Raw genomic sequence first — 21,409 nt, forward strand, 5'->3', positions numbered from 1 at the left:
CTGCAAAGAGCACAGAGCCTTTACCAGGAAAAGGAGTCAACGCAACACCCACCAAACACAGTATGTAAATTAGCTCTACAGAGAAAGTGGGAGAAAATGTACCTGAACTAAAAGGGAAACAGTCTTAAAAACCAGTAAATAAACTGGTGCTGACTTCAGAATTTTCCTCAAATTAAACTCCAAAAGCACACACAGTATTTGTATCCTCAGACAGATCCAGATCCTAAGAGAATGAAAGAAAAACCTGACTTTAAGAATAAAAGTAGAGACACACACACACACATAAACACACAAATGGGTAACTGAGAAAAAACTGAGCACTTAAATATCCCAAGTTTAGATGTGTAAGAAAATTTATAATAAAAAAAAGTGGCAAGTTGCTATTGTGACTTCATTTGCTGAAAGCATCTGCAAAGTCTCAAAATTTACTTCCTTCTTTCTCCAGATATGTGTTTTCTGTGCAAAAATAAATATCTGAACATTGCACTAATACTTATTTTAACTTTTGTATTATGAATAATCTGCACATGCTGCTTTACAGATACATAGTCATACACTTGCTCATGCAAAATCAGTATGTGCAACAGGGAAATTCTTAGCCTCATACTTAAAAATCGACAATGACTGTTTCTTTAAACTGCCAACCTCTGAAATGTTTCCTAGCCAGCCAACAATCAAAATATCTTGCCAAAACAAAAAAAAAATTATACGAGGAAGAGATATATGGTTTAAGTCTTGCAGGGTTTTTGATTTTTAAAATATAAGATTTATAAAAGAAAGAAATTCATGGTCACAAAATTTTAACATTTTAATCCTAAATGTTTGTTACAGGGTAAATAGAGACTGGACCTTATCTCCATAGTCCATAAATCTTAACTTTTAGTTTCCATTTAAAATGTCCTAAACCACTAAAACATTAGTGGTTTCACAACCTCTGGCTTATGGAAATACGTGTTTCTGAAATAAATGCTACAAAAGCAACAATGGAAGAAAGCCAAACTGTCTTCATGGGGGGGGGATGGAACATTTTGAAGTCTTTAGACACTTCTCTTTCCATCTCTTATGATTAACCTGTCAATTCAGTGCATCACATGGTCAATGTAATGGTCCCCGCATTGAACAAACATTTAACTAGTGTCCATTGACTCCAAATTAGTGGATGACGAATCTTTTTGGATACTTTCAAAGATGGCCGCCAGCTCTGGGTTAGAGCTAATCTGTGATTGGAATTCGCTCATCAAAGGGCTCTTCTCTGCTTCTGGAATGGTCAGCAGTGCTGCTACTGCCCTCATGGCAGACCGCTTCAGTTCATCTTGCTTCTCAAACTCCTGCTTCACCGAGTTTGCCTTGACCTGCAATGTGAAGCCACGTCAGATGATGTGCTGTGGAAAGCTCTGACACAACAAGGTGTAAACATGTGCTATCTCTCAATGGTGAATAAAGCATAGCAATTCTAGGCTGGCTCCCAAAGCATATTATATTCCAAGAATACTATTTTTTTTTTAAAGACAAATAGTGGCTTGGTTTTTCTTTCAAGGGGATTTACACAAAGACCCCTATACAAACAGAAAATTGAGAGCCATCAAGGTTAAAACAAAGAGTAGAATCCAGAGTCTTATCTGCTTAACACGCCAGACTCTAGCTCTTGCCAAAAACTTCTCTAGAAATTGCTTTAGTATTCCTCAAAACAACCATTCATTGACATCTGAATGTCTCTCTGTGTCTAATTATTCTTACACAGAAAGCTTTCATTCACCTTTTAAACCTAAAACAAATCCACTCTCCTCCCAAAAGTCTACCTCACTGCTACCACTCTCACACAAAACCTCTGCCAACCAGAAGTGGAATGAAACACACTTCTTTTTTTGTGACTCAAGCGCTCTTTACTCCACATCAGTATTTTAAAGCATGTCAAATTGTTACAGCAATGATCAAAACCAGTTCAGAATACCATGGTTGAACAGTGCTTAGTTTCAGAAAACATTCCTATTTACTAGATCTGAATAACTAGAGTACTGAATTAAGTAGCAATCTTGACTGCACCATGCTCTAGCCTAAGTTGATGCTGCTATAGCAATGGTTACCTTAGTTGTACATGTGGCACGTAGTGGCTCAACAAGTCGGTCCAACCTCTGCAGGACTGCACTTGGACAGAGCGTAGAGAGTCTTACCAACATTAAAAATGTTAGCATCTATTAGGAATATTAAAAAAAATTAGACTTTGCATTGTTTCCTACAAACAAGGTTCAAATTCTGACAAACATGACTACTATGCACACCGAAGCTTCACTTTAATGGACTCGCCACTCTGAATCACAAACAGGACGACTCAAGGAATTTGAGGTATAAGCACTGGCAAGACTGTATCTCTCATGCAGTCTGAGTGCAGAACTGGAAAAGTGTTTTCAGTCTTGAATGCACAAGAGTCACCTGGGGAGCTGTAGAAACGTCCTCAGAGATGTTTATTTAGAAATGGGTGGGCTCGCAGACTCAGTAAGTTTTAGTAAACCCCCTGGGGTAGCTCTCATGAATACCAGAACTAGGGGAAGTTTCCACTCAAATTTTCCTGAAAGAAATGGCTCATTCATATTAACCCACATAAAAAAAACAAATTAACTTGTAATCACTGTCCCCTTCAACTAAAAACTCACAGGAGTACCCTCATTAAGTTCTAGAAAGGTCACGGCGTAAGGAAACGTAAGAATTGGAATTTTGGTAGAACACCTGAAGTACTGTTCAACTAAACGTTTTGCCTGCTCAGCCACAAGTCCTAAATACATTTCTTAGTTTCAAAAAGCACTCGTCTAGTACGCACATTTGAAATACACATAAGCACATATAAAGCAGCCATGAGAACAGCTCATGCTCTACAAAGATTGTTCTGCATGCCGTATATACTCATGTATAAGCCGAGGGTTTTTAAAAAGCACATTTTAAATGCAGTTTTTGAGATAAAATCAGGTGCTTCGGTTGATATTTGGGTCGGCTTATACTCAAGTATATATGGCATATCTGAAGACAGTTTTCCATAACTTGCTTTAAGAAAAACTCGACATTAAGCCCAGTGTATTTACATAAGAAAAGAACACCCACTCATTCCAGTAAGCAATATACACGAAGTTACTGGTCATTAGACCAGAGAGTTCACAAGAATTCTGAACCAAGACAATGTTCCACCAAGACACACTTCCAACAGTACTCATTACTAGGATGTTTTAAACGTTCATAGGGAAATGGAATAAATAATGCAATTTTCACACAACTGCAGAGGCCCCCTCATACAACCAACTTTAAGACAAATATACCTGGAATAAAACAATGTTTTCTCTAGGTCGTGTCACAGAACACTGGAAAACTGAACCCTGGAACTTCAAGGGGCACAGTATGTGCTGAAGGCCACACCCTGGTGGAAGGTGGAAACCCTAGTAGATGAACTGGGCTCTACCCTAACACACCTGTAAACTGAGGACTTGAGACTGCAACTACGTGGTGTGAGAACAAGCAGAACACTGCTATACCAAGAGTAGTGAACTGTCAGTAGACAGACTAACATTTACTTATTACTTGAAGGCCCTGTTTGCTACATTTAGATATGTATTATTCTGGTAGACTATGTCTGACATTAACAGTGAACTGCCTGAAGACCAACTCCCATTGTTTATGTAAATAGTGTCCAGTCCCATAAAGATTTATTCTGTACTAGTCAATAATCTATATATTGCAATTTGTACTAAGCCTATATTTGTCTATTCTCCCTTTCTTAAATTTTTTTTAAAATTATTACCATGGGCTAATCAATGACATATAAAGGTCAGATTGTTCCAGGGAAATGCCTGAGAAGACTCTCTACCATAAAATAACAAAGATGTCTTTAAGGTTAAAGATGTCTTTAACCAGAGGCATTTAAAAATCAGATTCAGGAATGGATTTGGGGCTCGAACTTAATCTTAGCTAAAATCTAAGAACAATTAGTTCTTATGACATGGTCCTCCTCAAAAATCATACTCATGAAGGAAACAGGGAAGATAGGGGTGCTAGAGCAGGTGTAGAGAAGAAATTAAATGGTGCATTAAGAATAAAAGCATTATTAAAGAATAACATCTGGGGACTTAAAGGCTTGTTTTCAAACAAGCAACCCTCTAAGTGCAACGTCAACTATGTCCACATGGAAGCACACCAACATCTGAGAGCCAAGGACTGTATTATACGATCCAAATCCCGAAGGAAGTAGTAGTATCAGAGACTGCACTGTGCGATTCTGGAGGAGATGTTTTTTGGAAGCCCAAAGTAACATTTGCAGGGTTTACACAGGGAATAATCCTTTGTTGATTTCCCTCTAATCCTAATTGAGGGATGGGAATAACCTGGGTATCAGAAGAGTATTGCATAAATGACTATAACTTAAAATGTTAACTCTGATTGAAATGATTAAAACGTCATCTGATCTCCCTTTTGATACTTTTAAGTTTGATCTGGCTTTTAATATTTTTTTGTGTGGATTTTTTTCCACACTGGGGTTTATCTCTGTTGTAGTTTGACATTGTCGGTAGCCTCCTTGACTTTTATGTGTTTCTCAGTACATAAAACCCAGGATGGGTGAATCTACAGAGACAATCACTAGAATTAGGGCCCATGGGGTGTGTGGCAGGGGCGGTGGGGGGTTTAGGGAAAGGAGTACAAGAAGGAACTGACTGTGGTAGCAACTATACAACAATGTCTGACATAACTGAACTACTGGGTGGTATTTTGTATGGATTAGGCCAATAAAATGGGTTGAAAGAAAAAAGTGTTCTCTTCCGTCCATTTAAACATGACTTCTTCCAATGAAAAAGTTTTGGGATTTTTTTTTCCCCTGTAGATCAAGTATTGCTACACTATTGTACTATTACTTTTAAAGGCTGCCCAGGTTGAGTTACAGTGAGCTACTTCAGAAAGGTCTCAGGCATTGAACACGCTGGCGAGCAGTTTTAACAGACACCTATCAGGGTTGCCGTAAGCTGGCATCAATTCGACAGCCAACTGGTTTATTACCTGTATACATTTTAGCTTACATCACACTTACTAAAATCACGAGCCAACCTAATTTTCTCACTTATATGTAAGTAAATTATAAGGGCTGAAAGCCACTGCAAGAAGGTAAACTCTTCTTATAAAGCCTTGTGTGAAAAGACACATCTTACCTTAATATCATAATGATCCTTCAAGCCATCTTCAACATGATTTAGAAATTCAAAGATATCTAGTCTATCAAGACAACTGTCTAGAAGTGTATACATACACTCAAAAGCGGCCTTCCTAATATCCAGGCCATCATCAACTGTATGTTTAAATGGACCCATTTCCACCTGTTAAAAAAGAAAGAGTATGTGAGTTTGCATTTTAAAAACACAAGAATGCAAACCAAAATGAAGAAAATAAAGAACGAGTGCTTAAGGGGTGTAGGACTTTCTAATAGTATGAAATGATGAAACAGTTTTAGAAATAAGATAGTGATGATGGATGCAAAATTATGGATATAATTAATTTCAATTTGATGGGAGTATGTATTTTATTACAACAAAAAAAGTTTAAAGGTCAAAGATAAGGCTAAATAAGCTGTGTAATCTAAACCACGTACCTCTCTTATAAGTTCCTTTCTGACTTTTGTCTCATTGTAAAGATGTGGAAGGACAGTATCTAAAAGATCTCTTATTAATGACGGTTTGTTATGGGCTGCTGAATTGAATGTCACCAAGGCGACTCTTCTTACATTCAAATCTGGGTCTTCCAATGTTTTAAGGAAATCACCTGAAAGAGTATCAGTTATGATAGTTTTAAAATATAATATATATTACATATTTTTTCTAAGTTAATAGTTTATTATTATTTTTCTTCAATGAAAACCATGGCAGAACCTGAAGATAAATTAAACGAATCAATGTTATTTCTTGTGGCAGTAATAAAACTATCATTTTCAACTGCCTAATTTTTCAATGATAACCCGCTCTCACTAAAATGAAAAGGGGTTGGAGCACAAGTCCACAAAGTCTTTTACAGATGATGGTGAATCAAGTTATTCTAGTTAATGGTGGGCCAGTTACTGTAGTCATGAGCCTGTTCCTGGTCTCGAAAATGAGATGATAAACCTTTTAAGTATATTTGATAAAACAAACAAGACTGTTGAACAATGTCTCGAACTTGCCTATTCCTTACACGGAGCTATTATGTGGTCTTAACATTACCACCAGCAACATTTTAAAATATATGGCGGGGAAAGGGAGAGATGTCAGAAGACTTAGCTTTTTAAAATGATGAAGTTTACAGTTCCAGGTACCATAGGTTCGTAAACTCCAGGTAGATGCTCAAAAGGTTTAGATTAAAGCAATAATAATTTAGTTTTGGAGATAATTAAATGTATCCAGACTCACATTGACCCTACCGGAGAGGGTAGAACTGCCCCTGTGAGTTCCTGAGAGTGTAAGTTTTTACGAAAAGTAAGGAGTCCATCTTTCTCCTTCAGTGGCTGGTGGTCTCAAATTGCTGACCCTGCATTTCGCAGGCCGACACCATACTACTATGCCACCAGTGCTACTAGGTTTGTAGTACAGTGCTCGTTAATTCCTTGACCCCAGAAGGCTGCCTGGTGGTGAATGTCCAGTCACAGACCCTGAATTAGATTAGAATAACCACCTGCTTAACAATAGCAATGATGCTCTTTGGTGGACTGATGTCATTCCGGAATGAGGTATCTAAAACCTGGACGAGACCTCCTCCTTTGTCTCAGCTTAAACAGAATTGAAAATGTAAATAACTAACAAAGCAAAAATCGAGGTGGGAAAATAAGGGACTCTTCTCCAATACGTGTTTGTATTCTTACACGCTCACGTAGGAGTTGTTACTTCTGGGTCACTGCAGTAGCCCTCGAACTGGGCCTGTGTGCCCTTACTGTGAATCGCCATCCCCTTTTCTCATTCCTCTACATGTGCCACCACCACTCCCCTCCCCTCCCCTCCCCGAACACTGCAAAATAGTACAACTTCTCTGCCGGGGTCCTCGATTCCTCCTGGAGTTCTGAGGATTTTTGAGTCCAACTAATGCCAGGATATATGAAGGGTCCCCCACCCCCCAAAAAATAACCCTGGAATTTAACCTAATATTTAATTTTTTTTACAAACAACTGTATCACCTTTAAAGTATTCTCTATTATTTAAACAATTAATTATATGTCAAATCTGCAATTCCATTCTTGGAAACATTTTTCAAACTCATCTGTTTGGAGAGTGACAGCACCTCTCTGGTGTGCTTTTTTCTTCACCTTTTCTACATCGTCAAATCACTGTCCTTCCACGTCCCTCTTCATTCACAGAAACAAAAAGAAGAGGCACAGAGTAGGGTCAGGTGAGTAAGGTGCATGGGGCAAGAGAGGCACGCTGGTGTTTGCCCCAAAATCTGGTGCACCGAGATGGCTGCGTGAACAGATGGATTGTTGCAACTGGTTGCAAAACCAGTCCCCCGCCTGCCACAAATCAAGCCTTTTTCGTCCCACACTGTTACACTATCTTTGCAGATCCTCTAAATAGGAAGCTGGATTAACAGTGTGACCTGGTGGGACAAACTCCAAGTTGACATTTCATTCATTCATGAAGTTGATGGATGTCCAGAACAAGGTTTGTCATCAAGTGACATTTCACGTTTTTTGAAACAAGAAAACCACTTGTACACTTGAGTTTTCCCATAGGACTGTCAGTGTAAGTTGTGTTCAATATTATAACAGTTTCTGTGGTATTTTGCCCCTGAGCAGCAGGAAACAAAATTTCACAGCCACATGCTTTTCTCTTAAATCAAACATCACAAAAAGTTGAGGTTCAAGTGAAATTGCTTTTATGAAAGACTTCACTGTGACAGCTAAAACCTTCCCAGGTGACGGCACTGGACGTACTAACTCCGAAAAAAGTTTTCCAATGCTCACCTAGTAGGGAAAATGCATACCGAGAATACTTTGCACAGCGGAGGTTTTTACTGGCTTTTTTTTTGGGGGGGGGGGTGTACCCCCTCATATTTAACCAGTGATAGCAACTCTAAAATACAAGGAAGCTATAAATCTTAGAAATCCTAAAGGCCCATTCTTAGCTGTACTGGAATAGAGTTATTACTAGTCATTCTGGTCTAGCTCCTCTTAGTCCTTCTAAAATTACTCTACCCAACGTTATCTACGAGATGTTTCCATCTTATAGCTATTCCTAAAGATCCCCTTTGTGAAGTGGAAGATGTTAATTAAAACAATAAAGAATATAATAACAGCTTGAATGAAATTCAATTACATCTAAGAGGAAGCTTTAGGCCAGTTTGATGGATCAGTCATTTTTCTCTATTTATTAGTTATTTTAGGTCACTCTCAACACACACATCACCAAATAGAATTGATTCAAAAGACTATTAAACAGTGAAAGTTAACATTTTTAGAGATTTCAAATTTAAAAATAAGGTGGGAGGAGGGACCAAAGTCAACAAAATGAATTTCAATTGGGCATATAAGGTAGCAAAGAGTCCCAGTGTTGACAAAGAATATTAAATATACCACAAGAACAATTCTGTCTCAGAAGCCACAATTCTCCTAAGCAGCCAAGGCAGCAAGACTTTGTCTCATGTACTTTGCACATATTATAACAGTCCATCAGAAGACGATCACGCTTCATCAAGTAGATCATAGAAAAAGAAAAAACCCCTCAGCGAGACAGACTGACACAAAAGATGCAACAAGGGGCTTAAACAGCAACAATTATCGGGACCCGTAAGCAGGTAGTGCTCTGCTCTGCTAGAAGGAAGGTCACTGCGTTGGCACTGACTGTGCTGGACCTAATCACAAATGTAAAGAAGCCCTGGTGGCCCAGTGGGTGAATCAAAAGACCAATGTCCCGAAACTACCAACTGCTACCTGGTAGAAAGATTTAGCAGTCTACTGCCATAAAGCTTGTAACTTTAGAAACCTCATGGAGACATTCTACTCTGTTCTACAGTCACGGAGTCAAAATCAATTGGATGGCAATGAGCAATCAGGCTCTATAACCAAACCACTGTAACTGTAGCAACCCCCTGGTGAAGGCCCCTTGGTGGAGGATCTGAGGTCACCTAGCACTAGGTCAAGTCGATGACTCATCTCATTGCTTGCTTATTATCCTACCCACTTATAACACCCATTGACTATGTACAATGTTAGCTGTATGATGCATATGCCCCATTATATATACCCATTGGAAAACATTCTCAGTCCTGATATCGGACGAGGAGCCCATGCCCCACTGTCTCTCTGTAATATTTCCCACACTCCCAAGTAGTTCCTGAGGACTCATTCAAGTAATGGAGCTCCCTCACCCCAACATTTATAAATGAGAAAACCAGAAATACTTAAGGTAGAAAAATAAAAAGACATTGTGGCCTAAGATAGAGCTGACTTCTACCTCCAAGTCTTTGAAAATTTTTGATGTTAAAGGATTTATAAAGACCCTTCTATAAAGGGAGACATGAGACAGTGTAACACATGGCAAAATAATAATAATTTAAAAATTACCAAGGGTTTGTGGGAGAGTGGGGTTAAGGAGGGAAAAATGAGCTGACACCAAGGGCTAAAGTAGAAAATGTTTTGAGAATAATGATGGCAACAAATGTACAAGTGTGCTTGACACAATGGATGTGTGTATGGATTGTGATGAGTTGTATGAGCTCCCAATAAAATGATTTTTTTAAAAAAAACAAACCTCTTTTAATAGATTCTGTAACTTAGAGCTTAAAAAGAAGAAATCCACTTCTGATGATTGATTTCAACTCATAAGCAGTCATATAGGTCAGAGTAGCGCTGCTCCCTAGGCTTTGCAAGGCTGTAAATCTTCATGAAAGCGGACTGCCATATTTCTCTCCCATGGAGGAGCTGGTTGAGTTCCAAGCTCTGACGCTTGGTTCCAAACACGGACCTTTCAATCAGCAGACAAGAACTTTAAACACCATACCACTAGGGTACATCAGCTAAGGTGTGGAATCCATCATGCTATACTAATGCAGTCACTACAAGTATTTGCAAAATCACTGGAAAAAATGGGGTGACGGGGTATATGCAAAAGTACTCAAACCTACAATTATCAACTGTCTTTGTAATGAAACAATGATCAGATTCTTATGATTACAGTCATTTTTCAATTGCTGAACATTTAAATTTTGTAGACAATAACTCTTTCAAAATAGTAGTTAACCAGTACACCTTTATTCCCCACTTACCTATGCAATTCTTTAACAGTGGATCAATAGGTTGTGGATGATCAGAAATTGTAAACTTAACAGCTGTAACCACTGAGCTTCGGGCATACGAGGAGCCTAATTAAAAATAAACCACAAGTCTCTTGGTATGTAAACAAACAAACAAACAAAAAACTTTATCATTTTCAAATCACTCCAAATAACAGCTGTGCTTTCATTCGAACCCCAAAAATTCTCTTTGGCTATGAAGGGGATTCTTTCTTATTGCTCTTGGGGCACAAAAGAAACAAAGTTGACCAAACTCGGGAAAGAAAAAACTCTTATTAGATTTCAAAAGAACCAATGTCCTCTGAGAAGAGAGACAAAAGGAGCGGCAGAGGAGCATCTAACCCCCACAAGAGGGAAACGATAATGTGACCTTAGAAATTTTATTAAAACAGAGCAATTGCTAAAAACGAATGCCCATAATTTCCTTCTAGTTGATCAAGACAGCTAAACATCTGAAGATTCTTCTAGGAACCTGCATTTAAATTATATTCATTCACCAATTTAAAAAGATATGGTGTAGCAAGCTCCTAATTTAAGAGCTATTTATCTTTTAAGACCAAATAGTAACATTTAAAATAAGACCTTACAAACTAGAACAGATTTATCAACTTAAACCCAATTCTATTTAACAAATAATGTCATTTACATAAGGCTCCATATCGTAACACAATAGTAACTGTATACACTCATATATATGTGTATATACTCGTATATACTCATATATAAGCCAAGTTCTCCAGCACATTTTAATGCAATTTTTGTGGTAAAATTAGGTGCCTGGGCTGATGTTCATGTCAGCTTATACTCGAGTATATACGGTACTCAGCTTCCACATGTAACAAAATACAGACATATTCTAATTTCGTTAGGCACCAATCAAAGCAACAAACTGTCAGTAAAACACAATTCTTTACATCAGAAAAGCTGAGTACCCACCTGATATCAAGTAACCCTTCAGCCGTGGCAGGAGAGTTTCTGGGTCAATCAGAGTGAGCTTGCCCAGACATTCAGCAACAACATTTCTAGTTCCTTCTTCTGCACATTCACAGTGCTTCAGCAGTAAGGCCCAGATATTTTCGACATAGGGTTTCAGGCCTACCACTGATGCAGAGCTAATGATCTCCTTCAATGAATGCAGCAAAAGATATTGCCTCTTGGGTTGACTGGTTATTTCTTGTAAGACAAATGGCAGATACTCAGGAAGGTTGCCCACACTAATGCTGCCTAATGCGTAGGATGCGGCCGACTTGACTTCTTCACTAGGAGATGAGAAGGCTTCTAAGATTACAGATTTCAGTTCCAGTTGCCCACTTAAGTCAATGTGATGTCCAACTTCTCCAAGAGAGAGCAGTGCTAAAAGACGAATGGAATCCGTAGACCTCGAGTTCTTGACATCTTGAATAAACTGACCTACTACAGCGGGCCCCTCTTTAGGACAAGCTCGAGTAAGGGCAGCTACACATTTGGCAATGGAATAATAAGACTGCTTGTGAGTAAGAGCTGTACTCTGAGAGTAAACTGGCCCCGTCAGCATGCGCAGCAAATCCATGTAGCCTAGATTACTTGTTCCAGTGACAACCAGAGCTTGGAAAAAGTCTAGCATGGCACTAAGAGCTCCTCCCTGCAACAAGGGTGATCTCACAAGTCCAATGAGCTCATTGAGAATGGATCCACCTATCTTTGAAAGGGAAGAGGGGTACACTTTTGCCAACGTGGTAAGAAAACTGATAGCCATCTGAGAAACATGCATATCACTTTCACTGATCAGGGGAGGGAGCTCATCTAGAACTGCATCAATCATGGAAGCTGTCAAGCTGTCGCTGTAGTTTTTAATGAGAATATCAAGGGCAGAAAGGGTACCCAGTTTCAAAGCTCTCTGGTTTTTCCTGAGAAATGAGGCAAGGATAGGAACCCCTTCTCCCAGGATAGGCCTCAAATCTATCTTCAAAGGTGACCCAGCAATCAGAGTCAATGCCTTTACTGTGGTTAATCGGGTAATTTCATTCTTCAGTCTCTCCAAGAAAATCTGCAGTGTGTTAGGCAAGTCAGAGCCCAAGTTGTCTCCGAGGTTGCAAATAATTTGTCCCATACAGGAAATAGCCCTTTCCTTGACCTCCTGGTCAATGTCAGCTGCTTTTAGCCGCTTAATGGTACAGGCAAATAAATCTTTGATGTAAGGAGTCGCTTCAAACGAGGAAGGCTGGTCTAAAGGACGGATTACTTTGACAAGTTGTTGTGTCACAAGAAGTGCTTCAGATGTAATCTTGTAAAATGGGTCTCCAACACAAGCCACCACTGGAGGGACCAAAGCCTGAACATGAGGATGAAAGACTTGAGGAGCATGGTTACAAAGAATTACATATAGGCAGGACAAAGCATCAATCTTCAAATTCGATGAGCTTGATTTATCATTCAACGAGAAAATGATTCCTAAAAAGCCAAACAAAAAAAATCCCAATCACATCTGTGTATATTGAAAGACAAGTCATCAAATTCTGCTAACCTTCCACCTTCTAAAAGCCGGTAACAGTAAAAATTCTTCAAATCATAATCACCATCAGAGAAACAATTTTTAAACTTTTACTTGCAAGTTCCTATTTCAGGAGCTCAAGTATATTAAAAAGTCAATTCCATTAGGGAACTTCAAAAAGTTCTTAGAAAAACTGAATTAGAATATTATGAAAAATTTCCACAAACTTTTTAAAGGCCCCTTATATGTGCAGACAGAAATTGTTAACACGTTTTCTTTTTGAAGAAAACAATTTCAAACTTAGATAAGGCTTAATTAGTAAAAGAAAAAAAATCTATAATCAACCCCCAAAGGAATTTATTATTACTCTCGTACCTGGTACAAGTACAGGAATGTGTTGCGTTAGAGCCCCAGGCAATACGTTTACCAGTTCAGTTAACATGTTAAAACAGCACTGTCGGGTCTTCACACTTTTTTCTTTCATCTGCTTGTGAAGAGCTTTAACAATGTTAGGAACCTGTAATTACCACATACTCATTAGTTGGTTGGCACCAGTATTTCCCACAATATATTAAACATGAATTTGGGGGAAGAGGAGAAAGGGAAAAATGTATTTTTATAAATTAACTTCATAACTTCACCTATGTACTGTTATTGCTAATGAGAACATGTGAACAAAATTTGTTGAATGTTATTAACTGCTCTCTTAACTTTATTTGCTTGATACTGGCAATAGAAATCGAATCAACTAAGATATTATGATATCTAATAATCAATTAGACATTTTCAACTAAAATTGTAGGACCTAATGGTACATTGGCAAAAATAGTGCCGAAAACCCTTAAAGAGGGAGAAAAAGACAAATTATGGAAAAAGCAACCCTTACGGTTTTTTTAACCCTAGTCTGATGTTTAAATGAAATCATTCCCAAATCTCATAATCTGTCAATCAATCATACCAAATAGGGATTGATGCCTCAGATACAGAACTAAAAACTCCAAACCAAACTCACCCCTACTGAGTAAATTCTGATTCATAATAAAGAGCAGAGCTGCCCCTGTGGAGGTCTGAGGCTATCGCTCTGTACAAGACCAGCAGTCTTTCCTCTGTGGAGCAAGCTGGTAGGTTTCAACTACTGGCCTTGCAACTGGCAGCCCCATTAGCAACCCACTACACCACCAGGGCTCATAGGGTATAAAAAAGCTAATAAAATGCTTCAATAGAGCAAAGAAGGCAGAGATTTTAAAAAATACAGACTTAAACCATAATTGAACAATGATCTCAAAACTACACATAAAAGCAAATACCTAATTTACCAAAAGATCATCAAAGCTTCCACACTATTTACTTCTCTAAATGTTATCAGTAGTTTCCACACATTAATTTAATACCTTATGTCATCATATACTCCACCTCACTTCCTCCTACAATTAATGTTAACTGTTATAACTAGGTTGATCACTGCACTACTTAAATAGTATATTACATAGGTCAGCGGCTCTCAACCTGTGGGTCGTGACCCCTTTGGGGGTCCAATGACCCTTTCAAAAGGGTTGCCTAATACATCCTGCGCATTAGATAATGAATTACGCATCTTAACAGTAGCAAACTTAGTTATGAAATAGCAACGACAATAATGTTATGGTTGAGGGTCACCACAACATGAGGAACCGTATTAAAGGGTCGTGGCAGGAGGAAGGTTGAGAGCCACTGATACAGATGTTCTTGCTCCCATAGTTAATGTTTAGTTCCTCTCAACTGTTGTATAATCTCTAAAAATGAACACAGTATGTAGCCTAGAGGAATGCTATTGAAAATACAACTGAAATAAAATTCCAACCATACACAAAATAGTCAACAAATAGGGAGTTTTTAAGCTAATATGTTCAGGAGCTTGGGGAAAGTGCCTTACAATACAATAATTTATTAATAACAAAAACCGGCACCTATCACGCATTACCTACACGGTAGGCGCACTACACTAAATGCTCTCTGCCCAGATCCCTTCTGGCCCCAGGAAAGGGACTTGAGCAGTTTATCTATCGAACAGTAACTATTTTAAACCTGACTGTGGTGGATCAAACTGTGGTATATTGAGAAACTTGGTCAGTTGACCTTCTTGATCTAACCTAAATTTGATCTAGGCTTAAAAATTTCTTGCATGTTTCATGACAGAAATATCTTCTCTGGTTTTTGAAATTTTGTTGATGTGCTTTTCTTTATTATCTTTACATCTTTAAATTATGACTTTTTTTCTTCAGACTTCATTTTGTTTTTATTTTTTATTGCTTATGTTAGGTTTTTCCAGTTCATGAAACACGGAAGGAAGGGGTGGGGTTGGGGCGGGGGAGGGAAATGGATGGCAAAAAATTAATGTGGAGGAGGGAGGGAACACTAGAACGGATTGATGATGATGGATATACAACCCTTTTAAAAAGCGACTTAACAATGAGAGTATATCATATGTGAAAGTTTTATCAAGAAAACTACAAAAAAACTGTGGAGATCATCTCATTTCTCATTACCTTGGAAAGTAGGTATTTCTACCCCCAAACTTACCGCAATCAAGTTGATTCTAACTCAGTGCCCATGTAAGACAGGGTCACAAGTTGATTCTAACTCAGTGCCCATGTAAGACAGGGTAGAGCTGCCCCTCTATAACTTTACGAGAGTTGAAAGGCTTGTCTTTCTCCCTCATGGGCTGATGGTTTTAACTGATGACCTGTGGTTAGTAGCCCAATGTGTAACTACTATGCCATCTGTATGTAAATTCTTAGGACAAATGAAGTTAATGAGGTTTAGGGGAAAGAAGTTTCTATAAACTAGGTCATTATTCAAAACTGGGGGATCATCACCTCAGATCACAAAATAGAGTGGCTGTATCATTTACGTAACTACCAAACCACCGATCATTGATCATCGTAAGCACAGCTAAAATGACCTCTAATCTTCACCGTCACAGCCAGTGTTTGCTACTCCCAGATGTGTTGTTAATGCAAAAAGACTGATAGAAATTTTTGTTTTCTACTATTTCAATGTGAAATGTCAGATGACAAAGCTAATAAATGAGTAGAGATGGTCTATCGCTCCAGTTCTATTGTGTCTCCCCTGAGGTTATATATCAAAGTATAATTTACTATAAGATCACATTTATGATCTTGACTTTCTAACTACAAATGTGAACAAACCTGACTCTGAAGCATTGTCAAAGGCGTCTCTCCTTGTTCCATGGCATCGGGGTCACAGAGCCAACTTTGCACAGGACGAGTTTGCTTTAAAAGGGAAAGGTATGCATGGAAAACATCTGCCTTTACATTCTCTTCCCGCTCTTTAAATCTGGATATTAATGCTGGGGAGACGGTCTTGTAGAATTCTGGAAGCATTTCATGCCTTGTGCTAACGACAGCATCCAAGCACTTAGCAGCTGCACGTCTCACTTTCCAACTCATGTCATCATCATCACTGTATTCATCATCACTCCCTGAAGAAACAGGTCATTAGTTAACCACAAGGAGAGCATATATTAAGAGATACTGTGTGATTAGTTTTCTAGAAGGAAAAAGAAATCTCTTTGTTTGATACGTGACTAACGTGTTTCACTGAATTTATGGATAGGCTCTTAGGAACAAATATGAATACTGCATGTACTCATGTATAAGCCGAGTTTTTCAGCACATTGTAAATGCAGTTTTTGTGGTAAAATTAGGTGCCTCGGCTGATATTCGGGTCGGCTTATACTCCCGTATAAAAGGTAGTTCCAAGATTTTTCTCTTAATTTTAACAAGTCTTCCCATTTGACAACAGGGCAGTCTTCTCCAACCTCCTTTATGCTAAACCTTAAGCAATACGCCAAGTATAAGCAGTTAACACATTGTGGACCGATCCAGAGTTCACTCGTGTTTTGCACACCAGCTGTTACGGACGGATCACGAGGTAACTCGTGATTTCTACACCATGCTGCCTTCAAATGCCATCTTCTTGAAGATATTTTAACTACTTCGTCTATTTAGGTGTTTACATCAGTGGTGAATGTATCAAACTCGATTGCTGTCTTCATGTTCTTTTTGTTTATTTAGCATTTTAGTGCATTCTGGTTAAATGCAATAGTTACTATTTGTTTGAATTGTTTGCAAAGGAGTTGTGCACTGATCATGATCAAACCTCAGTGAAATGTACGTCATGTACATCACTCAAGTGGTCTCCTGTGACACAAAAAGACATGAAGAAATTCTTAGCCCTAATTCTTCTAATTTTTCAAAGTAATATGGATTATGTTGATCATTTTTATAAGTTTATAATTTCATGAAGATTATAGCTCATAAAAGCAATAATGTTCCGCATACATTGCAAAATATTGTTTAATAATGTGAGACATTTTATATTCAAAAACTGAAAGTTTTAAAATATCCGGTCTTTAATGTATTAAGAATGGCATCTCATTTATAGTTTAGTAGATAGGTGGTCACTTTTTGGGTGTGCGAAATTTGTAGAAATTATCTCTTTCTAATACCATCAGTGAAATAGTTGGGTAGCATAAAGTCAAGAAGGTGGCAAAAATACTAGTGGTTCTCAGGACAAAACCAACCACTACAACTAACGCTTTTGTTATTATTAGTTAAGGCTAAAATAAAATCTAGAGAGAACCGGGAGTGGGGTTTGGGGGTGAGAGCATGGGACAATGTCATCTCTTTACTGGTTTACTTGCCAATTGATTTTTCTCCATCTGTCTCCTCGCACCCACTTTGCTATGTGGCGCCATTTCCAACTCATGGTGATCCCATGTGTTTCAGCAGAGTAACGTACCCAATAAGCTTTTAAATGGTGGCTTTTCCATAATTAGCTCACCAGGCCTCCTTCCAAACCTCTAGGTCAGTGGTTCTCAACCTTCCTAATGCCGGGACCCTTTAATACAGTTCCTCATGTTGTGGTGACCCCCCCAACCATAAAATTATTTTTGTTGCTACATCATAACTCAAATTTTACGACTGTTATGAATTAGGTGACCCCTGTGAAAGGATCTCCTTTGGGGGCTGCAGCCCACAGGTTGAGAACCGCTGCTTTAGGTGAACTTGAATCATCCTAACATTTTGAATCACTCTAATATTTCAGTTTAATCAACCATAGTGACCACACAGACCAACCAGAGACTTCCATTAGCCAAGCAAAAACAAAACATAGCCAGTGAATATTGGCCTTATAAAATTCAATGTTTTTATCTCCAGACTCAGTATAAGGCATATAACAAAAGGCTTACAATGTGATGAGAGCCCTAGGTCAGAGATGTGCAAGCAAGTGACCTTCGCAGAGCACACCAGAGAGACCGAAACCCTAAAGACACAGGCTGAACGGTGGAGAGTACCTCAGAGAACGGGTTATCGATGTTTAAGCAGCCACCTGGTCAACCTGAGAATGAGAGTGCTACAGTTCAGTGTCCATTGACGGACTGTGGGATATGCTTCAGTTCAGTGGTCAATGCTATTCATAACTGGCACAAAAGACTGAGGAGAAGCAATAATGACGAGGCTAGGAACCAGGACATTATGGAAACCAATTAAGAATGAATAATAAAACACATAGGTCACTGATCACCTTTTTCTATCATTAAATGAGTGGGTTCAAGGAAGAATGAGAAAAAAAACGGGAGTCTACTCTTTTAAGGAATTCTATTACCGAGAGGAACTGGGCAGCAGCTACTGTGGGGTCAGCCGATGTTATCTTTTAGTTGTTGTCAGTCATTCTCATCGCTCTAATGGTGCAGATGTCACAGCTAAATCTCTTCATTTAGAGATGAAACCAACTACTTCCATGAACCGCCACATTTGCCACAAGACAAGATTTATATGGTGCCTAGATAAGACCATCGAGGAGCCCGGGTAGTACAGAGTTTACAAGCTGGGCTGTGATCCGCATGTTCAGCAGTTTGAAACTATCAGTAGCTCCACTGGACAAAGGCTGGACGTTCTACTCTCATAAACAGTTACAGTCTCCGAAGTCCACAAGGGGTGGCTTGCTATGAGTCAGCACTGACTCGATGGCAGTGACTGTGCAACTACCATTACTAAACACTTAGATGAAAGATTCTCTGTGAGAATCCTATTCAAAAGGAAGAAACGAAGAAAATTTCAAATAGTCATGGAACCTAGACTTCCTGAAGCCAAGGAGAGTAAACAGATAACTGAAACTATTGCCCTGAGATAATCTTTAAACCATAAAACAAAGATATTCCAAGATATTCTCTAAAGCCAAACAAGAGTATATGTAGCAACTTTAACTAATAAAGAATGCTTTGGGCATCACATTCTTTTAGAACTATATGGGGAAACACCAAGACAAACAAACACAAAAAAACTACATGGGATCAAAGTGAAACATGGGGGTGAGTTTGTTATTAAAGGAGGAAAACCTCAGAAAAAGAGGCAAGAATAGCTGCAGAGCCCAAGAAATGTAATCACCACCAAATTGTACAGACAGCTTGTGTGCTTTGCAAAGCACATTGTAAACAGCATAATCAAACTAAAGAATACTATCCAAAACAACAGGAAGCCTACACGATAGCTATAGTAACTTACCCATTTAGAATAGGAAAGTACAAACAACTATACTTGAGTAACCCCCCTCCTTAAAGCACTATTCCTTTCCAGAAGAAAACACAAGCCACTGAATTATGACATCAATCTTAGCTTCAGAAATAATGTCGAAGATACTCATAAAATGAACATCTATTTCTAAGAGCAAGCTATTCGCTTTTCAAAATCAACAAACTGCTCTACGTGCTATTTCACAGGTACAACTGGTTTTCATTGCATCGTTTTAAGAAAATTTTAAGAACAAAATACATGTGCTGATCAAGAAAGAAAGTGGCGTAATTTTTTCCCCGTATAGTACAAAAAAAGGCAATTGTATTCCCACTTTTAATAAAAAAAGGCATTTTCCACATCCTTTTTTCCATCACATGGAGTTTTGAAAAGTGTTGTGCATGAAGCAATAGATTAGAGGATAGATAAATATTAACTTAAGTGAAGGGCAAGATGCTGATTTCACGAGAGAAGTTTAAGGAGTAGTTTAAGTTGTTGAATACAGCATTTATAATCATTTGTCTCTTTTTAAAATCATTTTATTGGCAGCTCTTATATCCATCCATCCACCCACCCACCCACCCAGCCGTGTCAAGTACATTTGTACACATTGCTATAATCATTTTCAAACGTTTTCTTTCTACTTAAGCCTTAGGTTTCAGATCATTTCCCCCATCACCTCACTCTCCCTCCTTCATGAACCCTTGATAACTTATAAAATTCCCCCCTCCCCCATGTCTTATACGGACTGCTGTCTCCCTTCACCCACTTTTCTGTTGTCTATCCACCTGGGAGGAGGGTTTTTTGGGTAGATCATTGAAATCGGTTCCTTCTTTCTCCCCTCACCTTAGCCTTACCCTCCTGGTATCACTACTCTCATTATTGGTCCTGAAGAGATTATCTGTCCTATATTCACTGTGATTCCAGCTCTTATCTGTACCAGTGCACATGCTCTGATCCAGCCTATTTGTAAGGTAGAACTGGGGTCATCATAGCAGGGGGAGGCAGCATTAAAAAACTAGAGGAAAGTTGTATTTTTCATAGGTGCTATACTGCAACCGGATGTCCAATTTCTACAGACAGGCTTTGGGTCTCTGCTCGCACTCCCCCTTATTCACATTGATACAATGTTTTATTCTGGATCTTAGATGCCGGATACCTAATCCCAATGACTCATCTCATGGTCACACAGGCTGGTGTGTTTCTTCCACTTAGGCTTTGTTGCTTCCCAGCTAGATGGTTATTTATTTATCTTCAAGCCTTTAAGACCCCAGACACTATATCTTTTAAAAGCTGGGCACCATCAGCTTTCTTCATCACATTTACTTATGCAATCATTTTGTCTTCAGCAACTGTGTCAGGAAGGTGAGCATCACTGAAATCTCAGGTTATTAGAACTAAGTGTTCTTGAGTTCAGGGAGTACTTGAGTAGAGGGCCAATGTCCATCTGCTAACCTTAATACTTAACATATAAATGTATGTACATAGATCTATTTCCCCATCGGATATATATTTACATATGTACACACCTATATTTAGACCTCTATAAATGTCCTTTGCCTCCTAGTTATTTCCTTTATCTTTTCTGTTGTCCCACTATCATGTTCAGTCTTCATTTGGGTTTTGGTAATTCATCTCAGCTATATTGCCCTTGTGATCAAGCACCACAAGGCATCCTATGCCCTCCACACTATCAATTTTAACTCACTTGTTCCCTTCTTCATGGATTGGTTGACAGGCCCCCTGCCATTCCCCCTCTCCTATATATCTCCCACCACCACAACCAAAGGAACTGTGGGTCCCATTTGTTTTTTCCTCGGGATTGTTTATCTCACCTATCTTATCTAGATAGAAATGTAGAGACACTAATAAGCAAAAAAGCAAGACAGAGCAAAACAAATCAACAACAACAACAAGGACAAGAAAAGAAAATTCTATAAATAGTTCCAGATCTGTTTGTTGACCTTTAGGAGTGTTTTACGGTGGAGTCTGATGGGTTGCCTCGCCCTGGCCCCAAAGTCTATTTTTGGTTTCCAAGGAAATTCATTGCTTTGCTCCCCACTTGCTGCTGTTGGCCCATTGTGGTCAG

The 21,409-nt window shown here is 38.7% G+C and overlaps 1 protein-coding gene across 1 annotated transcript in view; it reads right to left on the reverse strand.

Annotated features, from left to right (window-relative positions):
* Positions 1 to 795: 795 nt before the first annotated feature.
* Positions 796 to 21,409, reverse strand: part of CAND1 (cullin associated and neddylation dissociated 1) — a 48,588-nt gene continuing 27,974 nt past the window's right edge. The window contains exons 8-15 of the mRNA XM_075551323.1: positions 15,934 to 16,226; positions 13,121 to 13,262; positions 11,212 to 12,705; positions 10,249 to 10,344; positions 5,618 to 5,787; positions 5,181 to 5,345; positions 2,085 to 2,192; positions 796 to 1,352 (exon numbers count right to left, since the gene is read on the reverse strand). Coding sequence (XP_075407438.1) covers positions 1,128 to 1,352; positions 2,085 to 2,192; positions 5,181 to 5,345; positions 5,618 to 5,787; positions 10,249 to 10,344; positions 11,212 to 12,705; positions 13,121 to 13,262; positions 15,934 to 16,226 — 2,693 coding nt within the window. The 3' untranslated portion in view covers positions 796 to 1,127. The remainder of the gene's footprint in view (positions 1,353 to 2,084; positions 2,193 to 5,180; positions 5,346 to 5,617; positions 5,788 to 10,248; positions 10,345 to 11,211; positions 12,706 to 13,120; positions 13,263 to 15,933; positions 16,227 to 21,409) is intronic.

This window comes from Tenrec ecaudatus, chromosome 6 (assembly GCF_050624435.1).
Source record: "Tenrec ecaudatus isolate mTenEca1 chromosome 6, mTenEca1.hap1, whole genome shotgun sequence".
Lineage (NCBI taxonomy): Eukaryota > Metazoa > Chordata > Mammalia > Afrosoricida > Tenrecidae > Tenrec > Tenrec ecaudatus.